Source organism: Harmonia axyridis, chromosome 7 (genome assembly GCF_914767665.1).
Source record: "Harmonia axyridis chromosome 7, icHarAxyr1.1, whole genome shotgun sequence".
Taxonomy (NCBI): Eukaryota; Metazoa; Arthropoda; class Insecta; order Coleoptera; family Coccinellidae; genus Harmonia; species Harmonia axyridis.
The window spans coordinates 11,849,088-11,876,400 of record NC_059507.1 but is presented as its reverse complement, the minus strand read 5'-3'; the positions used below and the strand labels follow the sequence as shown (position 1 = coordinate 11,876,400).

The following is a 27,313-nucleotide window of genomic DNA, read 5'->3' as shown; positions in this document are numbered from 1 at the left end:
GACATGGGCTACGCACTTAAAACCTCACTGTGTTTTAGAGCGGAACTTGAAGTTCGAAAAACGTTTTTATTTGAGGGGTCTGTGACGAATAAGTCAGGAGATATAACGATTTTTAGAGGGAAATTCAAATTTCTAGTTGAAATTTCCTCAAAATCGTGAGCTCTACGAAGAATCGGAGAGCGATGCCAGAATTGACGATCTCTGACCAGTCGAATTTCGATCTCAGCTGAAAAATTTTTTGTCCAAAAATTTTCGTAAAATTTTCTATACCTAACCCTTAGAAAATTTTTTGAAAAATAAAAGTTCCTTCATGGGAATATTATTGTATCATTTTATTGGTTGATTCGAGTATGTGGATTACGAAAATGCTTGCAGTTTGGCGATCAGTACATTATTTCAGAAATTATAGGTAAAAATCTGAAATTTTCAAAGACAAAATTGATAATTTTCCCGAAGCTGCCACTTCTTCTGGACGTGGGCTACGCACTTGAAACCTCACTATGTTTCAGAGCGGAACTTGAAGTTTGAAAAACGTTTTTAATTGAGGGGTCTTTGACGAATAATTCAGGAGATATAACGATTTTTAGAGGGAAATTCAATTTTTTCCCAAAAAAATTGAAAAATAAATATCAGTTCCTTCATGGACCTACTGTACCATTCAATTGATTGATTCGACTATGTAGAAAACGAAAATGCTTGCGATTTGGCGATTAGTACATACCTTTATCTAATCTAGCAACGAAACGTGAACCAGTACCTTTAAATTTAGAAGAGGAATCGAATCATAGTATTCGTACTGCGTGGGTACCAGAATCAAAGGCTTCTTCTTTGGCTTTACGAGCACGAGTACGAACAACACTTGACCAGTTATTAAAACATGAAATGAGCCTTTTTGAATGCAATTGCAGAGTTGCAGACTAAATAGGGGTATGGGTATACATACTTGGAAGCTGTGAACAACTCTGAACGCTCAATTCTGAGTAACAAATGGGTTCTATTCGGAAAAACTGTGAGACAGCCGAGGAGACAGCACTTGTCGGCAGATTTTTGGAAAATACTATAATTTATACATTTAGAAATAAAACATCCTGTATCTCAGACATTTTATCCAGGTGATTTGGGTTAAATCTTTTTTTTTTTGTTAAAGATGCTATAGGCGAAATATTTCCGATTACTTATGACACACCCTATATAAAGCAGAACATGTGGTTCCACCACCCCCTGGATGTAACGCATCGACTAATATCACCTAAGGGTAGCTCAAAACAGTAGGAAAGAAGTATTATTTCTGACCAAAAAAAGCTAAAAGCGTGTGAAAACAACTGGAGTGTATAATGTAATGATGATTCAGGAGTAACTTCGATTTCAAACTGACCACTGTACGTCTAGACGTATACAAGATTGGGAATTTGAAAGATAGCGTGATCGGATATAGTTAGCTCGAACAAAATTAGTGGGCATGAGAAAACTAGTTTAAAATTGAATATCGCGTTCGAATTTTTCTACTCTTCGATTTCCCACCAAGTTGATAATTGGATCGCAACTAAAAAACATCACGAAAATTCATGAATTTTATTAATTTTTTTTTTGAGGATTAGGTTCTCACTTGATGGAAATTCATCATCAATTTTTTTATTTGAATTGTATTCCTATCTTTCAAATTTTCGACAAAATAAGTCCAAAATAGAGATTTTTGGAGATCATAATGAAGGGACCCTATAAATTTTCAGGGATGCATTTTATGATGGATTTTTTTCATGTTTCGACCGTCAAAATCACTTCCTGAAATACAGGGTGATTCACCGGGATGGCATATTAGACGTTCATGGAAAACTAATCATGATTTTGAGCTAAAAATTAGCATATTGGGGTTTGAGACAATGATCCTTTTCCCTAAAATATTTTCAAATCTCTTCAACTTCCGGTATTACCGGAAACAGACTACTACTTCCTTATTTCAAATAGCACACCCAGTATATTATTGCATAATGATGCAATATGTAGCTTTTTTTGATGACGACTTCTGCAATATGCCATACCTTGGGTAAAAACTACACGGTTCATGAGTTAATGGGATTTTTATGAAAAAAATGGTGGCGATAAGGACTCATATTGTTTTGAATTCTTTAGCAGATAAAGCTCTTTTCGAAAAAATTTTTTTCTTTTTCGATTCTGAAGATACGTAGTATTATAAGACTGTTACCGGCTTGGACCAAAAATGTACAGGATGTTCATAAGGTCATCATGAACTAGGACCATATATTTAGCGTGTTAAAAAAGTGCAAATTCCAAATAATAAATTTGCTATTTGTTTACCGAGCTATTTACTGAGACTGTATAGGTAATTGATTTACATGTTCTATTCATCACCTATGATCATATACTGTGTGCTCAAAAAGTGTAACATTTAATTAATTCAAACTGTGCGTTTTTTAAGATAACTGTAGGGCGATTGCTAGGCAGTGCGTTATGAGCTATCCACTGAAGCTGTGAGTCGTGTTCTTTTCAAATTTTTTTGTTCATTAAGGTTTTGACGTGTAAATAACTGAAATTATTTTCTTCAGATGAATCGAATCAGTAAATTTTTTAATAGATTTTACTGAAAGAATGAAAAAGCATATAGCTACTAACTTAAATTGAAACACACTTCTGTCGGACCAGCGGATTTATTCGAACCAACCTTTTTTCAATTCGTGCTCGAATTGAACGAGAAAGGTCAGATACACCCATATGAAGATGAAATATTATCAGCTTCCTTTTAGTTTATCCAGCCTCACTCTATCATTTATTTCATAAAGTTACCTAAAACGGGGGCGTTACAGAATACGAAGACCAGAACCCCTGTGCCTGTTTGATGGTACTTGAAACTTAATACTTTTTACAGGTCCGAAGTAGGACAAGATAATTTTTTTATATTAACTCAATTTTATACTTTTTATTTTGAAATGAAAAAATAAATAAAATAAGAAGAAGAACAGGTTACGAACTAAATGAAAGAGGAAGGAGAAATGAAAAAATTGAAATTGAGTTAAGATGCAACTCATAACATAATATGCATCAATAAAATGAAAACAATAGTGGAAACTTGAAATAGCATCAAAAAACTATTCAGCTCAAAAATTTCAAGGAATTGATTCAAATGAATTGATAAAAATAACGTCAACAAAATTGTATATCTATAATTCGATCAAGAATACATTTCAGAAAAAAAACATCAATATTGAATTACAAGCAGGTGAGAGCACTGTTCAGGGTTTTTGTCGAAATAAGTTGATAACATTTATTTCCTGTTTTTGATACCACACCCAGAGTCTTCTTTAAACAAAACTCAAATTTCATCATCCAAAACTCACGTTCTTTTCTGTAACGTTTGAAACCAAATGAAGAATTTCGTAATCCTTTCATTTTGGATATTTAGACTTGTTTTCATTGAAAAAAAGTTCGCGATGCATATAAATACTGCAGATCGTCCAGTTAAGTCGATATCGAACTATTCTTCGAACTTACCACAATGAAATTCATCGTAAGTATGAGTTTTTTCTTCGATTATTCACCGTTCTAATATTTTCATATTCTATAGGTTGCCTTCGTTGCCATTTCCATGGCTTCCCTTGCTAACGCTGGGGCTATCTTGGGTGGAGCAATTGCTTCAGCTCCCCTTGTAGAAACAAGAATTTCATCTGGATTATTAGCCTCCCCTCTTTCCTCCACAATCATCGGTAGTCCAGCTATTTCCTCAGGCCCAATCCTTTCCAGATCCATCGTTGAACCACAGATCATCGGCTCTCCATTGCTTTCTTCTTCTTCCCTATTGGAAAACTCAATTCTCTCCAGAACTATTGCAGCTCCTGGCATCATTGGTTCTCCATTGGTTGGCTCGACCATTGTTGGAAGCCCAGTCTTATCCAGAACTATTGCTGGACATGGATTGATTGGTTCTCCTTTGATTGGTTCCTCTGGTATTATTGGACAACCTATTCTCAGGTCTTCAGGGCTCATTGGAGCTCCAGGTATCCTTGGAAACTCAGTTGTGAACAGCTGGTAATAAGACTGAATGTTTTTTGACTCTGTATATTAATACTTTTGGATATTGTTCTGGAAATTGTTTTATTTTAATTCTTTTGTATCTTGTGATTCAGAACAATATTTAATTTCCGTATGCTAAGTATATGTTTTCAATATTATTATTGTTTTGATATTATGTACCTAGCAAAAATTTTTTATTGATTGAATGAGCTAAATTCACATCAGAAATGTGCTTATTTATTTATACAGAAACGGGTTAGTGACTCCAAATTCATAGGAAAAAAATTCATAATTAAAAAATAAGGAAACTATAAAGGAGATACCACATTTTCGTGGAATTCTGATAATTCTAGAAATTAGAGTATTTGCAGCTCTATAGTCGACCCAAGTTACGTAATATTATCTCTAGTATAAGTAATTTTTCAAATGATATGGGACTGACAATCGGGAGTGGATATAGGTTGACGTTTATTTGACATTTTGAAGGTTGCCGATCATATAGAATGGGATGGGATTACAATTAGCCAACAAAGTTTGTTTTGTCTTCGAAAGGAGTAAAATGTTATAATTTATATGAAATTCCGACATTCAAAAGTCGGAATTATATGTAAGTTTGAGATTTTAGCTGAAAATGAATATTATGTAATTTGTTCGAAAAGTGCAAATGGGAGCCATTAGAATATAATATGTGGTGATCTAATGTTCTTCATATTTTCGAAATCCATTTTGCCATCGAAATAAAAAACTAATTTCTGACAGGAAAACGTCTGATAGTATGTTAATAATTTGGTGTTCCTCAGGTATCAGTTCTAGAGCCATTATTATTATTATTTCCTTCTTTTACGATATATAGAGGATGTTATGGGCTTGCTTCAGTCAGTACGGCTCTGGTAATTTGTCGGATCTTCACAACCACGTCTTTCTTCCATTCTCTCATTCTTATGCCCGTGTTCATGCTAGGATTCGCATGCTATACGTTTACAAATGTTCTTTCGGTGGAGCGAGCTAGAGTTGCGTTGTTCGACTTCGAACGAATTTTTGAATAAGCGCGCACTTCGAATGTGCTGTGATTGATGTTTTGCGATTAGGATTCAATTGGAATAAAGCACAAAATGCAGGTGAGAATTTTTATTTACATCAATGAGGACCGTTTTTGCGGAACTATTGGTTTATGGAAAATGAAAACACTGAAAGCTGCACACAATAAAATGTTTGCACCCTTAAAATGAAAGATTTTTATCGGTAGATCTCAGTTCGTTAATTCCACTTATTTTTAGCAATTGATTGATTAGTACTGTAAAGAATAAATTTATTATTATTATTTATTTATTATAAGAGAGAAATTAAAAAGAAATTCGTCAGTTTAATGCTTTACTTGGACTCTATAAATCCTTCTCTCATAAAATTCGGTACAAAATCAATTGCTATACCACAATACCTCCTCAAGCTCGAAAATCTGATTTCTGAAGATCAAAACTAAAGAGCTAAAGAAAACACTTCTTCAAAATAATACAACATGAAATTGGAAACAATGAAATTGGTACAATGAGGCTCCATACAATATTTCCTGATGTCTATCTTATAGTTTCCGATATATCAAATTTTGATTATTGAAACTTTTATATTTTTTTTTTTGAAAACTGAAGATATTAGTATGACATTAATGAATTTTGAATATTTGACTTAAAAACTATAAAATATATAAAACTGGATCTAATACTCCTTTCTGAGTGTTTTCTTTTGTTCCTTTGTAATAGATACCGTTCCAAATGCCTAATATTCTGCACTTATCTTACAAAAGCTCCTTTGTGCTCAACATGCAATGCAATTTTAATTAATCAGGTATTGTGAGAAAAGGTCGAAGACATCTACCTTCCCAAGAAAGAATCAGTAAAAAATAATTCGAAACAATACAGCTTGTTGTGCATTTTCCTAATGATGAATTAGATGCTAATGACTTGAAAAAATAAATATCCAGCAATTAGAATTTGCCTATATAGTAAATGTGAGATCGAAAATATTATGAGTATTTGTTATAATGGACAAAAGAAAGTGAAAGACAACACAAATTTCCAATAATGATTCTTTGATAGATAGTTCTCAAATAACTCACCAAAAATGATCTAGTATGTCTATACATATATGTATGTAAATGACAGAAAACTCATTTGAATTCAGTAACGGTATTTTAACCACCATAGAATATTATTTATTTACATAGAGGAAATGTGTTTATTTTCTGGAGCAAGTTTCAAGGAATACAGTTGTTTACTTCCTTATTTTCTTTTAATATCTAATTGGCTTATCGGCTTCGATGAATCAAGTCGACCTATCATCTCACACACGTTTTTATGGTGAAGTAGCTTACTAGAGGAAGCTCATTGACAACTTCATATTTATCGATCAGTTGAATTGGTTTGAAAGTTGCCGACCATAATTTTTTACTCCTCATAAAATCTGTATCTATTTCTGATTGGACTTTTGTATTTGTATTGTGGGAATATAGTTTGAAATTATTTTCGGATGTTGACAGTACTGATGGAAAAAATTTCAAGACGTGATTCAAATAAGAGGAAATAGAATTTTTCAATTTTCTACCCTTATAGAAAAAAATAGTTTTCATTCAATTTATTGTTTTGATATTGCGAAACTTAACATTATGATAATTGTAAGTTAACTCTCTTAGTAAAACGACAGTTCTTGTCAGTTTTGTTAATCAAAAATGATAATACAAGAGAATGAAAAGTCAACCCTGAAATATTCTCTTCAGGAATTTTAAAGGAGTTTGCAGTTAACAATTGCCATATTGAAATTTACAAGTTTAAAAAAAAATATTACTGCGTCTTTTTGCCATGAACTGAACACGATGAACCGAATCAAAAGCGAGGAAAACACAACAGTCAGCCGGCAAGGTTATGGCATCAGTATTCTGGGATGCGCAAGGTATAATATTCATTGATTACCTCCAAAAAGGGCTAGACCATCAACAGCGATTTTTATATAGCGTTATTAGATCGTTTAAAGGATGAAATCGTTAAAAACGGCCCCATTTGAAGAAAAAAGGTGCTGTTTCATCAAGACAATGCGCCGTGTCAAAAATCAATGAAAACAATGGCAAAATTGCATGAATAGGGCTTCGAATTGCTTCTGCATCCACCGTATTCGCCAGATCTGGCCCCCAGCGACTTTTTCCTGTTCTCAGACCTCAAAAGAATGCTCGCTGGAAAGAAATTTAGCGGCAATGAAGAAGTAATATATGAAACTGAGGCCTATTTTGAAGCCAAAGACAAATCGTACTACAAAAATGGTATCGAAAAGTTGGAAGATCGCTATAATCGCTTTATCGTCCTCGAAGGCAACTATGTTGAATAATAAAATCGAATTTTGCCAAAAAAAATGTGTTTTACTATGGTAGACCGGGTACTTTTCAATTGGCCTGTTAACTTATGGATTTTGAATATTCATTTAGATCATGTATAAATATTATAAATGAAGTTAATTTCAATTTGAGTCTTACAATATAATGAGTTAAGAATTCCTCAAATTGAATAAAAGGAAGTTCAGTGAATTCAGATGACCTGAGCTTCATTAGGTTATATCGGAAATAGTGAAATAACCCATTGGAATCTTAGAAATCAAAATCCCATCATTAATTCTTTGCCTATACACCACAAAACGACTAAAACAAAAAACAACCCCATATCCTTCCTTTCGCTTAAACACCGGTAAGAAAATTTCAATATAAAACATTCAATATCATGTAATGAAAAGCTAGATTCACTGAATCATTATTCATAATAATACAGTGAATTATAACGATTATCCACCCTTTATATCGGAGGATATCCAATTTAAATATGTATTAACCGACAATTGGAACAGGATTTTTTTTAACTGCATTGAGAGTCTCAAGAATTGACTTGCGGTAAGTTGCGGAAGCTGACTTCCGGTCAGTGGGTTGGTCGGTTGTAACAAAAACCTGTCACTGGATATCATTAGGATCTTCGAGTGGATTGTTGTCTTCGGGCGGGTAACATCCTCAGGCTTTGAATGACTTTATTTGCATCGGGAATAAATTGAACATTTATGAATGAGAGGTGGTTATCGAAAGGTTGGAGTGCTTCTATAGTGAATTTTAGTTAGGTACAATAGGAATATGTGGTGTTATAGTGCGCGAGATGAAAATAAAATTTGTTATTATGATTTTAACGTGAGTTTCTGAGTATATTTTAACGTTAAAGGTACGAATTGGGATTTTAGAAATTTAATTCATCTGAGTTGATATAGTGATGAAGTATTGTCAAAATCTTCTTCAGTCTTTTAGCTTTCAGATTTTCCTGATGAAATTATCAAGTTAGGAGTGTCACAACACATATTACGAGAATTCTGAACTCATTCGTTTCATTTTGTTCACATTTTGTGTACAGGGTGGGCAAATTTCGATGTTTTAGCACTACAACTTTTGAACCAGAGGAGATAGACAAAATCTGATACCCACTTCTCGATCTCTTTTTCTGAGAAACTAACATGGGTATAGTATTCATTTTTGGCCACCTTCTTTTGTTTTCGAGTTATAAGCAAAAATTGGAAAAATGGCGATATCGAAAAACATTTATATCTCCGCTAATACTGATGATAGAGCTCTGAAATTAAAACATTATATAGGCACTTTTTTACGTAGAATCCAGTGGCGTGCTTGTATTTCCAAAGGGTTTTTAATTACGAAGCTATGACCCAAAGTTATGTTTTTTTAAATGGGAACACTAGATTTTTGTGTCATTTTCTGAAAGCTTGATTTTTCCTCATTTCAAAAATATATAACATCGTATGATTCGGATCAATATAAATAATAGAAAATGGCCAAAAACCTCTCTTCACCTAAGAGTCTCAATATTTCTATGGTTTCAACTGTTGATGAACACAGAAAAATTGAGCTTTCTATAACAAGAGCAGTGTCCTTGTGGTTCCTCCGTTATTTCCAAATCAATTTTTAGATAAAAAATTTATAAAACATATCTAGATTCGAATTTTGTAGAAATAAGTGAAAAGCATAGAAATAATCAGATTGACAGAAGGACACTGCTCTCGTTATAGAAAGACTCATCAACAGTTGAAACCATAGAAATATTGAGACTCTTAAGTAAAAAAAGGTTTTTGACCATTTTCTGTTATTTATTTTGATACGAATCATACGATGTTATATATTTTTGAAATCAGGAAAAATTAAGCTTTCAGAAAATGGCACAAAAATCTAGTGTTCCCATTTGAAAAAACATAACTTTGGGTCATAGCTTCGTATTTAAAACCCCTTTTGAAAATACGAGCACGCCACTGGATTCTACATAAAGAAGTGCCTGTATGATGTTTTGATTTCAGAGCTCTATCATCAGTATTAGCGGAGATATAAATGTTTTTCGATATCGCCATTTTTCCAATTTTCGCTTATAACTCGAAAACAAAAGAAGGTGGCCAAAAATGAATACTACCCTTGTTAGTTCTCAGAAAAAGAGATCGAGAAGTGGGTATCAGATTTTGTCTATCTCCTCTGGTTCAAAAGTTGTAGTGCTAAAACATCGAAATTTGCCCACCCTGTACACATACAGAGCATCGACAATATTAGTTATCTAACTATTAAGATTTTCTATACAGATTTGAAATTATTTTTTCAGATTATTAAGTTGGTAAAGTCAGTATTAATCTATGTCATGAATATAGTGGATGAAGTACAGATATTAAAAATTTGAAATGCACGGGATTTGAAACTAAATTGGTATGTACAACTGTCCTCACGTGGAGTTTGAGCACCATGTAGTTTGTTCTCAGTGCTGCATTTGGTTAGTTTATTTTTTTATTTCCATTGATTGAAGTTTTAGAACCCGTCTAAAATTTTTATAGTTTCGAAATGTTAGAATCTAAATATCGAAAAAATCCATCCATTCGCTGTCCAGACATTATTTCGAAAACTATAAGATCTAGTTACGCAAAATTCAATGAAGAATCATGCAATTGAAAGCATATGCAGCAATAGTGAATACATCATTTTTTACTGACAAATCCTAGCACTTATAGTAAATAATAGTATACAGGGTTTAAAAGACTTAAATTACAAGAAAGTTGCGTTATTTAGGGATGAGTGTGTTGGTGTGTATAGATCCGACATATCTCCATTGGTTCCCGAGATATCTCGAAAAAACTGAAAATCGAGATTTTCCTATTTCTTTTTGGAGATATCTTCAAAATGGTTATAACTGCACTGCTGTTGTGGAAGTAATATTTTTTTTCATTTCATTTGTGTTCTGTAGGTTATGTCATATAATCATGGAAAGATGCACGCTTCAACATCAAAAAATTGGTTAATTGTTTTAACAAAATCAGTGCTCATTTGTGAATACCGAGAGAAATTTTGCAATAGGTAATTCAGGGCAATATTATTCAGTTAATTGACAAATTTGAAACTAGTAGGTACCAAGTACGGTTCAGTTCTTGGTACTAATTCTCAAATACTCAAGTATAGCTTAAAAAAATTCACTTTCAAAAGCGTCTACGATACGACGAATTGTGAGTCGATAAAATGAATAATGTCGCCCATATATTCTTCGAAAATTTATCTGAGTATTCACAAATAAGCACTTTTTAATAAAACGATTCAACTAAACGTTGCTGAAGCGTATATTTTTTATAATTAAATAGCATACCCTGCTGCATGGAAATAATATAAGAAATGTCTAAAAATAGTACACAGTCTTGCCATTAAATCTATTTTAAATTGTATAGTTAATGTTGAAAAACCACTTGAAGGCATGGTTCAGTTTTAGGCTCATGCCTTTGGCATGACTTAGGATTAAGTCCACGGTAACCCAATTTTTCATATTGTTACCCGTTTTTTTTAGAATAATTTGAGATATTCTATGAGGTAATAAAATTATTGTGAGAAATTTGTGTTTTTTCTCAAGATCAATTCACCAATACCAAATACTACTTTGTTGATCTAGAATCTAGATAAATTGCGTATTGAAATGAGTATAGTGTACAGTTTTCTATCAACGGTTCCATAAAGCCTCCATTCAAACCAATTATCGACCGAATGATTTTTCCTTCACAACATTCAATTTCAGAAAAGTCAAGAGCACATTTGCGGTAACCCGACTTCGTGTTTTTTCACGAATCAGTGGTTCCAGCTAGATTGTTTGCTTTTTCGTTGTTATCCATCATCTGCAGATGATTCCGGCATTTACCTTCATCTTTCTGTTCAGTTTTGATGTCGAAACCAAACCAATATTCGATATGTTCCTCGTGTTGTTATATGATTGCTTACCTCTTTTCTGTAGCTGTAAAATTCTATGATTTCTTTTTATTCAGAGTTCATGGAAGTTCGTCTGATGTAAGTTCAAGAAATGCAAACCAAGAATATTAATGTAGATCGTATACCTGATGGAGAAGTTATTGACGAAACAGCAGTGAAACTACACGAGGTAAGTTTTTGTTTTTTAAATATTTCATTTTTCATAAGATTTACTCCGGGTTTAACAAAAATCAACTTGATGTTTTTAGTTCATATTCTATGGTGTTATCAAAATGTATTTCGATTGAACAAACCTCAGAGTAATAAACATGGATAGAGGGAGAGGTCATTTTCAGTAAACAAATTTTGTCCCCAACATGAACTATCAAATTTTACAAGGAGCGCGCGGAAAAGAAAACATATCAGTGATACGATATTTCACTCAATTCGCGAGTTTCTCCACAAAGGACGCACTTCTTATTTCCCATTGTGAATCGACATTTCATAATAACTCAAAATATATTGAAATTAATACCTGAAAATATCAGAAATTCGGAAAACAAACTTCAAGCGCGCCAAACGATGTGAAACAACCGATGACGCTAGGAGAGCAAAAGTTGCCAAACCTTGGATTTCAGCAGGTAGATACAAAAAATAATAAATATTCTGCTTATTATAAATTCGAAAATATCGGATTCCAAATATTCAAATTTGTATAGTTAATCACTCAAATAAATATATTTCATTCAATATAATATACATTCATAACGATATTGCAAAATTGTGGATTTGAAAATATATCACAATCCGACAACGTAATCTAACCATGTTGGGGACATGTAGAAATTGCGTATACTTACTCTATCTTTGTTAATTACTCTATGTGTGAAACATAACTATAAAAGTTTTGTGAAGCCTATTAAATTCCTTCATTTCAATAAGAGTAAAATGTCTTTAATAATGAATTATTGTTATCTTTCAGAAGAACATCCAACGGTTCCAAACATATCTAGTACAAAATGGGACATCGGTTTATCATACACCAAAGAAAGCAATTATTGACCAAGGGGCACCACCTTTGCCTCCTAGATCAGCCCTTATATTCACCCCTATACCTGATTCCACAAAATTACAGGGTGAGTGTTGATTTGTAATGGAATTATTTTCTCTGCTCTATTAAATGATCGAATCATGATCTATGGAATTGATTGGACCACCATGAATCTAGTTATTAGTTTTTGCAGCTTACTAATAAAATTATGACAGAAAAATTTATAATTTGAATTTTTCTTGATTTATTATCAGCCATTGTGTTATTATTTGAAATATTCGCAATGTAACAAATTTGAAAATTTGTTACATATAAAATTAAATTTTTATATCAAAAAAGTATTGGAAAAAATTATGTGTACAACTTGAATATGAGGCCTTATCGCTGTTAAAAATACATATTCATTATTTTGAAAGATTTTAACAGTTCAAAGCTACTTTCCAGGTTTTTTTAAAAGCACTCTTGTTCATTATATAGAATATTTCCCTCCTGTCAAAAATTCTATGTATATGAAGAACAATTATCGAAAATTACAGCGAATATTTCCCTCCTGTCAAAAATTCTATGTATATGGAGAACTATTATCGAAAATTACAGCGAATATTTCCCTCCTGTCAAAAATTCTATGTATCTGGAGAACAATTATCGAAAATTACAGCGATAATTGCATTGTAGGAAGCGAAACTGCACTGCGATAATTGTTCTGTTCATAGAGGCATAGTTTCTATGCATCTTACACAAATCGAATCTATGGCAATTCCATTCTACATCAGTTTGACAAGTGATGTAGCAGTTTTTTCGGGAAATATTCCCCCGAATTACACTCGTGCATCAAAATGACCTGATAATTTCGCATTCCAGCGTGTTTTCTTTGAAAAACTGCATTCGGTCATTTTCATTTTTGGAGAAAGAGCCCTCCACCTTCGGTGTCGGGCTCTTTCTCCAAAAATGAAAATGAACTCATGCAGTTTTTATGACAACACGCTGTCATGCAAAATTATCGGTAATTTTGATGCACTTGTGCAATTACTTACGATAATTGCATTGTAGGAAGCGAAACTGCACTGCGATAATTGTTCTGTTCATAGATGCATAGTTTCTATGCATCTTTCACAGTTCGAATCTATGGCATCTATGGAATCTATGTCACTTTGACAAGTTAACAGTTTATTCGCCCTCCACCTTCGGTGTCGGGCTCTTTCTCCAAAAATGAAAATGAACTCATGCAGTTTTCATGACAACACGCTTTCATGCAAAATTATCGGTAATTTTGATGCACTTGTGCAATTACTTATGATAATTGTGCCAATTTATTTAAAAAAACAACCGCATCAATTTGCAAACTTCACTCCTTCATAAAGCAATTGATTAATACTGAAATTCCAGTTTGTAGTCAATTTTATTGCACGTCAATCCAAGCAAAAACAAGTGCTTGATACATTGCCAAGTCACAGGCTGCACGATGCCATAAACACCTTGCGTTTAAAATTTTCGTGTCTGACATTTCCTTACAGGATCACACAAACATGTTCATGCTTATTCATTCAATTAGGCCAGCTCGAATGCAATTGAAATGATGGGGCTTATTATCGATGCCGATTTTTTTTTAAATGATTTCCGGTAATGAGCTCTGACATTTTACTTACTTCAACTCATTAATATCTAGAGCTTCTTAAGACAGATCATCGCAGCTTTGCAACTGAGATTATTTGTGTTCTCTTCCTTCTTCTTTCTTGTTTTATTTTTCGTTTATTATCTTCGGTGTTGTCGTTAAGACGTGCTACTTAATTTCGAAAATAATTATAGATGAGAAACGGAATAATCCAGGAAATTTATAGTCACGAGATACTTGTCAATTCAGGTAACACTGTAATTAGTTCAGATGATCTGCTCTTGAGATGTTGTCAAGTTGACTATAAAGCCGTATGATGATAAGCGTCCACCCACAGAAATATCTACCTACGTATCTTATATGTTATGTAATTTAAAATCGAAAATGAGGAGAGCACTGACAAAAAACTTATCCAATATTTTCGTGATTACAAAACAGACGGATTTGAGTTGTTGGATACTTGAATAATAACAATTTGCAACCAAATTGAAAAAATCCAAAGGATTGAAATCAGGACTTCACGATGGCCAATAAACTCATTTTCACGACCAGAATAGTTAGGTAGTTGAGCAAATACCACATGATTTGTTTTAAGAAGGAGAAATCCTCTAGTAATTCTTGTAAGATGCCAATTTTCAAATAGAAATTGGAAAAACCTGAAAAATCAGTGTTTGAAACCAGCAAAATTTGTATGGAGTATGTTGGGCAGAATCATCATATTATTTTGAAGTCTAGATTTTGCAATTCAGAGATTTCAGATTGAAAATTCCCATCCCGTATACAGTTCTGTAGTCTCCAAAGATGCAATGCATGAGGTAGCCAAACTTTAAGCGCATCCACCATATTCCAACTTGTGAAAATTGATACATGTCTCAACTTTTTCAACGATGACTAATGCGCCTACTTCACCAAAATATGTCCAGACTATAATACTGTCGTTTTTTCTTTACTCCATAAAGGCATAAGCAGTATTTGCTATTTTGGAGATTTTTAAAATTTTACTAGATATCTATATCTATTCAATAAGTAGGGAGCTAGGATGAGAATATCTACAGAATATTTCATTCGAGGTTTTAGCATAAGCCCAGTTTTAGTGAATATTTAGATTGAAAATTCAAACTTTCAATGCTGAACCTAACATATATTAAAATTGCGACTTATAGTGAAAATCATTTGGATGAATAGATATTGTTGCCTCATTATTTTATATTGTATCTACAGATTATTTAGTCTTATATTTTTTAAATTTTATTTCTTGATACCTTCAACATTGATGGATAAGATAATCAAGTTAGCATGCATCAACGTGGTGCAGGAATCAATTTCAAAATGCAAATTTCTAGAGGGAGTCCCAAATTCGTTGTGCGGGGATCTCAAAATCCCTTTGAGCTAGAAAAAATGGAAGCCACATTTTCGGGCTGGATTTTTGAGAAAATTAATAGCAACCTTATATACATACGTTCAACAGTTTTCAAGCTATAAGGGAAAATTGGCGTGAAATGAAAAGTTCTCATAACTTCATTATTAGTGGTGCTATAAACATGAAACAAAAACATTCTACAGGCAAATTTTTCAGTAGAATCCATTGGTGTAATCATATGTTTATTTCAATTAATTTTGACATTATAATACAAACTTGTGTTTCTCAAATGTAAACCATTTAAATTTTTGTAACAAATTGAATAGAATTTGGGACACCCGATACATTGATGTTTCTCGCCTAACTGCTCGTTGCAGTCTAATGTAGGTAGTAATGTTATTGTACCGCATTCAATTAGATTATTAGATTCAGAGTTTTGAATATGATTATCGATATTCCTCTCTGAATATAATGCAGATATTATCAACAATATCTATGACCTTTCAATTAACCTAGGCCCTAGTGGGTTAAACGCTATGCCTGTCATTTTGCGGACACAGGTTCCAGTCCCTATAGAGATAGAATTTTTTTTATCATAAATTGCTTTATATCGAAATATCTTTGGCGTTGGAATATTATTCAGGATAAAAGAAGAGCATTGCATAAATATACAGTGTTTTTTAACCTTTAATTTCAGAGACAGTTTTCAAGAAGAAATCTATAAAACTCATTACAGAGGTAATGCTTAAATTTGTATTGAGAAGGAAGAATGCCCGTTTTGTAAAAAAAGAAAACAATAAATTATTGACTTATATCACCGAAATATTATACTTTGAATTTTTATTATTTTGACTTCTTAGGCAGCTTTCATCTGGCTTAGTGAGTTTTTCAGTCTTTATATTGTGTCATTTTCATTTTAAAAGATACTTCATGATACTTGTTTGTGGTTGTATTTTGTTTCGCTAATGAGGTGGCATCAATTTTAGTGATTTTTTTATCTTTTGTAGATTTTTGTAAGATTAGAAAAGTTAGCAAATTTAATAATGGTTTTTGTACTTTTTTTGTTTCACCGGTCCTCAAGCTGTGATTACCTGTTGTTGATTTTTTTGCAAGGACGAGATGTGAGTAACATAATAATTATTATCGATCATTAAATTTTTTTGAAACTTCAGATAGTCGAAATAACCTATTGTATAAAACTTGCTGTATTTTCGGTCGACCTCAAGACTATCAGTCACCTGGATAACAATCAAATAAGCCTCTTTCCACGTTTCATTGAACCACCTTTCATCTCATCTTCATCCACCTCGACGTTCTTCACTTATCTACGGTTAAATAACGAATAGAGCCGATCATACACGAAACTATTTCTACGGATAAATGGTCTTCGCAAGTTCGTGTTGTTGTTTCTTCTTTACACCGCAACCTGTCAGCTTTCGTAGACGGCAGGTGCTATTGACCGTTTTTCAGTCAGAAATTTTTTATGCATGATGGTGTAGGATCGAAGCTAACGCCGTATAAAACAAAAGAATAGTGCTGTCTGAAGACTTTGTTTTAGTGATTGCGAGAAAATTGGAATAAACTGGATCAAAAGCCTGCAAACAGTGGTACCGGTGAGTGCAATAATTGACGTTTTAGCTTGACTTGCACGAAGTGCTAGATGCGGTACATTGATGTGCAGATGTCTAATGAGGGAGATGATATCTTTGGTGACGGTTACCGATACGATGCTTTGACGTAGAATGGTCGTTTTAAGAATAACATTTCATTATTTTTGTGTCGATATATCTTTGTGGATGCGGGTATGGCTATTTAAATATTATCGTAAAATTTTATCATTTGCCATACCTTTAAATGAGAAAGTTCAGTGTCATCTGGAACAGCAGAGGCTTTAGATGGTACCAAGATAACCTACCATATTAACAAGACGGATTTGGCTCGATAAATGCAAATTTATGAGGATAATTTTACACTTTTTCTTCTTGGAATGCAGCCAATATAGATCTTAGGAATGAATACGAAGAAATATTGATAATTTCCCTGCCTATAAGCTTGAAGTTACAGATTGGTGGATGCTCTAATAGAGATACTGACCTATCCCTGAATTCTTGCGTCACTCGTATACCAGAATTTGCGGAGTATTGACTGTATTGAGGTCAACCGTTCAGATCATAGATCTTTCCAATGTTATTTTTTGGAATTTTTCATTTGACCTAACATTCATGTTCCTATAAAACATCAAATATAAACTGATTATTTTCATGTTTTATATGCCGAATGAAATTTTAACACTACGCTATAGGTATTCAGGTCAACAACTTGCAAAATTCCATTTGAAACTTTTAACCAAGAGGTTATAACACGATGAGAACAATAAAATAATGCAATCAATTGTTTTGAAGCATTCACTAGTTGTAATGATAAAGAAAGCGATGTTCAAATCTTAAAAACCTTCGAATTATCTTTTTTATTTCAGAATTTGTACATAGAACAGCTATTTACGAAATCAAACAACCTAATTGCGTTTAAAGTAATGGTGATCCTTGATTGATTTTGTATAATTTATAAGAATAAATTTACCTATTTATATGCAATGGCAAAAATGTCACAATGATTGTGGGATACTGCATTCCATTTCCATAGGATTTGAGTAAATCCTTTGAAATTCAAAATAGAAGGATCATTTCAAAGTTGTCCTTTTGAAATTGATTCCATGGAAAAACTTGAAATAGTTCGTAAAATCAATCAATATCAAATTGAAGAATAACCATCAACATTTCGACCATGTGCTATATGACATTTTTTGTTGCAAATAACTTGAATGATCTCCCCTTGAAGTTTGGCCCCTTTAAAAATAGACACTCTGTATGAAATAGGTTTTCGAAATCTCTACTTATTTATTCTGAACATCTAATTATCTCTCATTTGGTCATGTGTACTTGAAATCAGGATTAATGCTCTATTGATTACGTGAGTCCTACTTTACAATAACAAGAGCGATCTTTAAGAGCGAATTGCACGCAATACAAGATGAAGATTGTAGATTCAGAAGTAGTTGAACTTGACATGGCCGAACCATGCAAATCTATAAAACCGGAAACTTTGACTGTTCTGCATTCCTTTTGTTAAATATAGTAGATTGGTTGTTCAAATTGATATGATAGGCTATCACCAATTAGTATAGCATGATCTTAGGTAAGATAGCTTCGACAACACGCAAGCCATAGTGATAACTGATAACCATGGACGTATCAAAAGAGAGGCGACAAGGGTGGATAACGAATGAGGCAATATGAAAAAAAAAAACTACTTTAGTATAGTTTAGCAATGGCATGACTATACCCACATTGAAAAAGAATACAAAACTGAGCAATTTCTAATCTTTGTATTGTCAAACTATGCTGAAGATGTACTTATTTGCAACATTTTCAATCGACCACTGACGTTATGCCATATCTAAAATAAGTGAACTATATAAGTATATGTATACCTCAGAATGATATCTAATGTAGTAAAGTACATACGTACTAACGCATTATAGATTATAAATTTTCCCACTTTCAAAATTGTAAATGAACTACAGAGTGAGTGAATAACTTGATTTCAATAGTTTTCAATTCAATTCGATACTAGTTGGTTTACCAAATTGAAGGTGCTGATGAAGAGTTGCCAGGTGTCTCTTATGGCAAGTCCTCTAGCTACGCCAATGCTGATAAGAATCCAACCTGTTTCTATATTCTAAGCATACGTTTAATCAATTTATGACACTTATCACGATGAAGTCCTGTACATATTTCAATTTGTTCAACTGGTAGAATGGTTCAAAGAATGACTTATGTCACAACTAGGTCTTTGTATTTTTTTTTCAGGGTGATTTAATGAAATTATATTGGTTCATTTATGGGTTTGCATCGAGTAGCGGCCAATATAACATTCAATTTTGAATTATGACAGAATGTACAAAATAATGAGCATTCATTATTGATAAATTAGTCCATTTGTTATGACATATTGTTATTAACGCGACCTCAAAAACACTCACTTGAATAATAAACAATTTTTAATACAAAAAAAATTTTTAATATTTTAATACACAACATTCATGTTGTTTGTGTTTTTAACTGCTATATGGCTTATGGTTTCTTTTGTTGACTACCCTTATTTTGTGGATCATAAGTATACTTATACTTTAACAGGTGTGAAAAACTTATAACAGAGTTTTTCGTTCGAAAAATAATTATGAAGGGACCAACACACTTTCCAGTAAAGAAGAATAAACTCCTTTCATTGGCCCAGAACTTTTCTGTGGTATAGGTAAATTTATCTACAAGATAGAGTTTAGGAGAAAGAAGAAAGAGAAACATTCGGGTGGAATATTTCTGCTGAGCTTTTCCCAACCAGGTTCTCAGTTTCTACAACCATGATATTCTTCTTCTTTCGGTTCCCTTCTTATCTACTACTTTCCTTTGAATTATATTCTGGAGTAGGGAGTATCTCTCTTTATTTCTCATAATATGCCCCAGGTATTTGAGATTTATTCTTTTAACTATATCAACTATTTCCAGGTCTTTTCTCATTCTCTCTAGAACTTCTTTATTTGTTATGTGAGCTATCCAAGGTATCCTACGCATTCTTCTATATAGCCACATTACGAAAGTTTCCAGTTTTTTCGTGGTGACTTCTGTTATTGTCGAAGATTTTACGCCATACAGTAATACGGAAAAGACATAGCATCTAGTTGTCTTATCTTCGATTCCAGAGATAAGTTGTGGTTCTTGAAGATGGCACTCATTTTGTTGAAAACCGTCCTAGCCTTCCCTATGCGAATTTTATTTCTTGTGCGCTGTCCCATTGCGAGATCTAAGCAGTATTTGAAGCTCAGCAAGAATATGCTACACCTCCTCACTGGATTCCTCACATAGCATTGCAGCCTCAGGAAGTATCTCATGAGAATGAGTCTAACACAAAACGATGAGTGCAGATTCTGAGAGGAAGGAGGAAGAAACTCTAGATCACTTGGTGACAGACTACCTCGCCATCGTTAGCCAACGCAAAAAATACCAGAGATTTGTATAGAAGTGAGGATGTAACCTCCTTAAAGTCATACCAGATACTGGAGTTCATTAGAACTCTGGAACTGAAAGCCGAGCTGTAGACTAAGACGACTATTGGCATGAACAGCTCTGATGGGGTCACAATGGACCATAATTAAGGTCACAGTGCAATGAAACCTATCTACAATCCCAATATTGCATATTTCAAAGGAATATTGACTTTTTCCATTACAAGCTTTGTGTTGAGCATGTGTAAAAATCCTTTCGGAAGATAATTGTGTAGAAAGACCGAAAATACCTTAGTGTGGAGTATTGAGACCTATTGGCTGAGATCTTTTATTCATCTTATATTTTAACCTTGCCGTTAGCTGCACCGTTTCTGCACTGTTTCTGCATTCGTGCCATCATTATGGGTTAATGATATGATAAACTGTTAGAAATTACATATGAATTTGTTCTTGATTTGCTGCCCATAATAGAATTATATCTAATTAGCACTATTTCCCTATTATTAGAAATGTCTATTTCTGATATCCATGAGGAAAATACGTTTATTCAACATTTTCTTTGAAAAATGTTCGTGTGAATATCAAGCAGGCATTCAATCTGTATATAAGGAAAAAAATTGTTGAAGATGTAAGTGGACTTACTGATAAATATAGGTGATAGTGGGAAATAGTGCTTTGAATATGTGGATTAATGAAAATCTTTGCCAAAGAAGTACTGAACTCGATTCTTTTGTCTTGAATATAGTAAAACAATATACAAAGATGTTAGAACATTCTCATTATTCAGAATTCAACGCAATCATAAAAAAAATAGGATTCTAATTTGAAAAACAAAAGTCGATTCTTCTTCACAATTTTCGACACAATATTTTGAAGACTCAGAGATTATGTTTCAATATTTGCACGACATTTTCACATTCTCCCACTTTGAAAATGTGAAGACGGTTCACGTTTAGGATATTGAGAAAAAAAGCAATGAATAAAATGCTGACTATACGGTTTTTTATTTTTTCAACTTTTTTTATTGATATTTTGAAATTTATAATTAATTCAATAGTTGGAAGAGATACTCGTTGAAACAAACGAAAAAGGCGCATAAATAAAAGAGTGTGCAAAAGCTCCTGACTCCAAGTTATTGTTTATTGAATAATTTCTAATAATAATTTGGTAAATTTCTTGGTGTTCCTATGAAATGAACTACAAGCTTTGTTGAGATTTTATCTGTTCCCCTGATTTTGCCGGTGTGTATATTCTTCTTCTTCCTTTTGTAATTGTAATAGGATGGAGTCCTGTCCATTCTGTCATCTGCCCTCTTGCGACGTTGACGTCCAGCTATGGTACCAACGTTTTGGGGACCGGTGTGTACATAATACCGGCAAATCAATATAAATTTTATAAAACATGCATGTGGATGGACTAGAAATGCACCTTTCACAAATCAACATGACTTTTTCAAAGGCATAAAAAACACCAGCTTCAACAAATATTATATTTTCTCTATTAAAGTCCCCCTCGTTTCGGCAACATCGTCTCACAAAAATACGTGTGAATCATGAATACAAAAAAAGGAAACACGCTTGGCTGACTCGGCTAAACTATCTCAAGGAAACCTCCCAATACCGAATGTTTGTTCTTCCTTCACGATGGAATTGTTCTTAGAACAAACGAATTGCCAGACAGGAACTCATTGTCGACTTCTGATTTCTTTCATCGCAACACCTCGTCAAGTTGTCAAAAAATCGGTATGTAGTGGTGATTTATGCTCATTTTCTTCGACATCAACCGGAGAATCCTTTCACGAGATCTAGGTGGTCCAATTTCTATAAAACGATTTAATTTCCAAACTGGTTTCACTTCACTTGAACTCGATCTGTGAAAGTGCACAGGCGACCGTGATAAAGCTGAACTATTCACACGAATGTTTATTGTTTTTTGATTCTTATCTATGCTCATTATTTTACGAGTTCGCAAAACACTAATTGAGGCGATTGACATCGTCAAATTGTTTCTGGTCTTGATTTCAATTCATTTTTGATCTATCATATTACTAAAACATAGAAATCAGTCAGTTCGACTGAAGTTTTGTGGAACCGCGACTTATTCAAATTTCAATTTGGCGAAAAAGTTCCTTGAAAAAATCATGAAACGCGAAAGTGTCATTTACTGTATCAAAAAAAGTACTTTCCACAAAAACATGGTCTTCATAAATGTATACACTATGCTCCATATGCATAGAGTACACATTTATAAATTCCTCAGTGTATACACATAGATAGAGGAAGCATATATGTTATTTTCAGTAGGCAAATTTTGACCCCAACATGAACTATCAATTTTGACGGCCAGAAATGAAAACATATCAGTGATACGATATTTCACTCAATTCGCGAGTTTCTCCACAAAGAACGCACTTCTTATGTCTCATAGTGAATCAACGTTTCATATCAACTCAAAATATATTGAAATAAAAACCTAAATATATCAGAAATTCAGAAAACAAACTTCAAGCGCGCCAAACGACGTGAAACAACCGATGACAATAGGAGAGCAAAAGTTGCCAAACCTTGAATTTCAGCAGGTAGATACAGAAAATAATAAATATTCTGCTCATCATAAATTCGACAATTAGGAAAAATATCGGATTCCAAATATTAAAATATGCATATTTCATCGGGAATCACTCAAATAAATATATTTCATTCAATATAATATACCTATATTCATAACGGTATAGGAAAATTGTGGATGTGAAAATATATCACAATCCGACAACGTAATCCAACCATGTTGGGGGACATGTGAAAATTGCGTATACTACTTCTATTTATGTATATTACTCTATGATAAATTCCACATCTACCATAAATGTGAACACGTACATAGAGTTCACACAGCCAACTGCGATATTACAATCATTTATAAAGGCCCTGTATATTGGTACTTTTTTTTAAATTTAATTTGATAATAAATTTCCATCAAGTAGAGTCCAAATCCATTAAATATTTACTTTATCGTCATCAAAGTAGGCTCATTTTCAAATAATACTCCTATAAAAACGAATAACCAAATTAGTAATAGTATTTATACAACAAGTAGTAAAAAGCTATACTTTTGGAGTCGAGGAGAGCAGTCACAAAATGACTCAAGAAGCTAGCTTCATAGTTTTACAAAAGTCTTTTCTAATTTTGATATACAAGTGTGATACTTTTTAAAACTCATTGACGTTTTGAAGTGTCTATACCGAGTCTTTCGTCTTCACTTATAAGTCTAACCTTATTATTTTAGACCTTTCTGAACTCAAATTCCAACAATTTCATAAAATATTCAACAATAATTTTATTGCAAACTTTCATATGACCACCTGAGTAAAATCCATAAATCCTCTTCGAAGGACCATACGAAAGTCTAGACATGAATTGTGCAACTCGTGCCGTAGGAGTCGAAAACACATAAGCATCCTACAATCGTATAAAGAAATAAAGAACATAAACTTTTATTATGTGAGCGGGTTCAATAACTCCTCACATCAAATTCCGCGAAAAATATTTCGAAACCAATTCTCCAGACGTTCATATCGATGATGGAATTAATCATGTACGCAGTGCCATTTTGAATAGTTAATGACACTGATGCGTGTTCGATTTAGATCTTCTTACGTCCATCCAGCAGAACAGCACTGCACGCATCAGAGAAGCTAAGACGTAGTACCGTAGGTGGAACGAATCTAGCTTAATATCTTTCAATCTCTACACTCCCCACTTTTTAGTTCCAACGAAGCGAGTACAACTTCTTCCAGAGCACTTTTTTGTATTATTCGCGATGGCCTAGTCCAAATGCCACTAATGAGTACCAGAATGTCACAAATTGACAATCCCCCCTTCGAAATGCGTGTATGAGTTATGGTTCCTAACATGGTACCACCGTGAAAGTCGGTACTACTGGTACTGCTATTCCGATTTTGTGCGAACGTCTATCAATTGTTCTATTCGAGCCGTTATTGTTACATCATGTAGGAAAGTTTAAAAACCTCTTGGTTAATTCGGAATACAGTAGGTGAACAACAGTTACAAAATAATTGTTTATGGTTCTCAAACGATGCATTGTGAAGTTTCTCGAGTTTTTATTGCGTTGGGATATGGTGATGTGACTGGGTGGTGTGTTATGTCAGTTCTGTGTATTCGGGGTTGAAGTTGGTGAAATGTCGTCATGTTATGGCATCTGGTCGTACTGTTCGGCAGGTGAAACATGGGGAGAAGTTGAGAAGGTCTCAGAACTCTTTGAATCCTATCTCATCTCCTGAGACTACGGTTCAACATGGCAAGGAGGCAAAGCTGCTCAAGCTGGGTGAGTCGCAGAGTAACATTGGTTTATTGTGATTCTTTTACCAGCATTTAAAGTGGCTGAAATCGGGGAGCATCCTTTGAATTCAACGTTTTTCCAAGTAGGATATAACGAGTTCAATTATAGCAAGATCTGTATTCAATCGACAGCTTTTTACACGCTTGTCGAGGCTGGGTTTGTCTTCATCGCACTCATTGCTTCAAATATATAAATGTTGAATCAAATGCTGATGTTTTTCGACTATATGGTTTGTTCAGTTCTACTATTCTCTATCTGGAAAATATAACCGAAATCCAAAATATGATGAGTTTGAACATATCCAGAATGAAGAATAGAAAGCTTGTCAGTATTGGAACTGACAAGGCATTGGTAGAATGGTTCATGCAAAAAAGCCTTTAAAATGTGCCCATTAGTGGATTAATGAATACAGAGATTTTTCCAAATGATTGTCTCCTAATGTTTAAGACGTATCTTGTTCTTAAAGCCGGATAGATCGCTTCAAAATAAGTAACCTTAACTTCAAGTAGAATGCATGGAGAAGCGCTGCCAACGCTTCAATTATGATTGGTTGAATAATATTTCACCAAACATTAAAAAGAAATATTCTAATACCCTACCTTTTCAAAAGTTTAAAACAAGAGATGTTATGAAGGTATAAGAGAAATATACGACATAATTACAGTATTAGTTAACTCTAACATGTCTGTTAAAGAAAATACAAAATTATTGACTATTGGAAAATCAAGAACATTCAATGTTTCAAATATACTACATACTACTATACATTCGATTATTAATTATACATCTTTTAAGAAGTCATGGATCATATTCGAATTTTTCAAAACTGAAATCAGAACGCATTTTGAGCAGTAATGGTCTTGAACGATAAGCGAACTGATGGTCAAACACAATTCTGTCCGTCCATCCTTAAACATGATCGGAATAATCTAGCCTAGAAACTTGAAATTTTTAGGATAAACTCCAATCTCACCGAATAGAGCAAATGTATTCATTAAAATAACGAATTCGATTGTGTCTTATGAGAAGTTCTCAAAAAATATCAATGTTTTCAGTAATTCCTAAGGAAAATGAATATGCTTTGATTACACCATAGAAAAGTTCCGTAGAATTCGAACTAATTTATAGAGAAAATTTCTATTCAGTGTCAGCTCGCGATATCTTATTCTAATTTCCAATAGAAGAAGCTTGCGATGAAGAATACTCAATGAATTGATATTCTCTCAAATTAAATATATTAATTTGATTGATATCGTAGAAATTTCTATTTGTCGTGAGAGAAAAGAAAACCTCTTCATAATCACCTATTACTGACAACAATGAGAATTTCTCAGGGACGCTTAACAGTATTCCACTGTTGAGGTTATGTACCACCGCTTGACTGATAATGAACAACTAAAATTTCAAGAGTCGGTATGAAAAATAAAAACCGAAGAAAACAATGACGTTCAGTCAGGAGCTTTCGAGCGTTCTTTCATTCATGCTCCAATTGCACTCTTGGAGACCACAGAACTGTCTATAGGTACCTATATGTGATCTACAAGGGCGCAATCGGCGCATGAATGGACGGTTACTCAATATAACGGAAATATTGGGTCTTTCTCTTCCAATATTCCCCTTGAATTTTTTTAAGGTAGTGATGACGCGGTCAATATGAAGTTTTGAATAAATTTGAAATCGTTATTTTATTTTTACTTGCGAAATCTCAAACTGGTCGCTGATTTTTTTCGATGTTCTGCTTGGAAACAGGGAAATTGGGTGCCGTACGAGTTTAAGCCGAGAGAGGTTGAACGGCGTTTGTTTGCTTGTGAATAGCTGCTTGTGAGGAAAAGATGGAAGGGATATCTGCATCGCATAGTGACTGGAGATGTAAAATACGTTCCATACGATAATCCCAAGCGCAAAAAATCATGGGGATATCCCGGAAACGTCGACGACCAAACCGAATATTCACGGTTCCAAGGTCATGCTCAGTATTTGGCGAGACCATCTCGGCGTAGTGCATTATGAGTTGTTAAAACCGACTGAAACAATCACAACTGATCGTTATCGAACGCAATAAATGCGTTTGAGCTGAGCATTGAAAGACAAACGGCCACAATACAACGAGAGACATGATAAAGTGATTTTACAGCATGACAATGTTTGCGAAAGTGGTTAAAAGACATACTTGGAAACGTTTAAATGCTCCCTCGGACTATCACTTGTTTCGATCAATGGCACACGGCCTGGCTGACCATCACTTCCGGTCTTATGAAGAAGTGAAAAATTGGATCGATTCGTGGATCGCTTCAAAAGATGACCAGTTTTTTCAACGCGGGATTCGTATGCTGCCGGAAGAAGGGAGAAAGTTAGAAAAGTACTTTGAATCATAAATGTATAACCAGTTTTTCACGATAAAGCCTCGAATTTCGGAAGAAAACGGCGGAAGCAAAATTGTACGCCTATGTGCTTTGAATGTTGCATCATAAAATAAAAATAAACATAAATTCATTTCACTATAGATTGGTGGTGTAGGATCAGAGAAACAGGAAAATGATACTCTGTTAGTTCGCCGACGT

At 33.6% G+C, this 27,313-nt stretch overlaps 2 protein-coding genes across 7 annotated transcripts in view; both read left to right on the top strand.

Annotated features, from left to right (window-relative positions):
• Positions 1-3,460: 3,460 nt before the first annotated feature.
• Positions 3,461-4,101, top strand: LOC123684579. Its single transcript, XM_045623884.1, has 2 exons — positions 3,461-3,523; positions 3,581-4,101. The coding sequence occupies exons 1-2, from the start codon at positions 3,512-3,514 to the stop codon at positions 4,043-4,045; spliced, it is 477 nt and encodes a 158-aa protein (XP_045479840.1). The 5' UTR covers positions 3,461-3,511; the 3' UTR covers positions 4,046-4,101.
• Positions 4,102-4,992: 891 nt separating this feature from the next.
• Positions 4,993-27,313, top strand: part of LOC123684578 — a 33,618-nt gene continuing 11,297 nt past the window's right edge. The window contains exons 1-3 of one of the 6 annotated variants that reach the window (XM_045623880.1): positions 4,993-5,144; positions 11,386-11,498; positions 12,294-12,444. In XM_045623880.1, the coding sequence (XP_045479836.1) occupies positions 11,421-11,498; positions 12,294-12,444 (229 nt within the window). In that variant the 5' untranslated portion in view covers positions 4,993-5,144; positions 11,386-11,420. The other 5 variants (XM_045623877.1, XM_045623878.1, XM_045623879.1 and 2 more) reach the window with 5 other exon arrangements.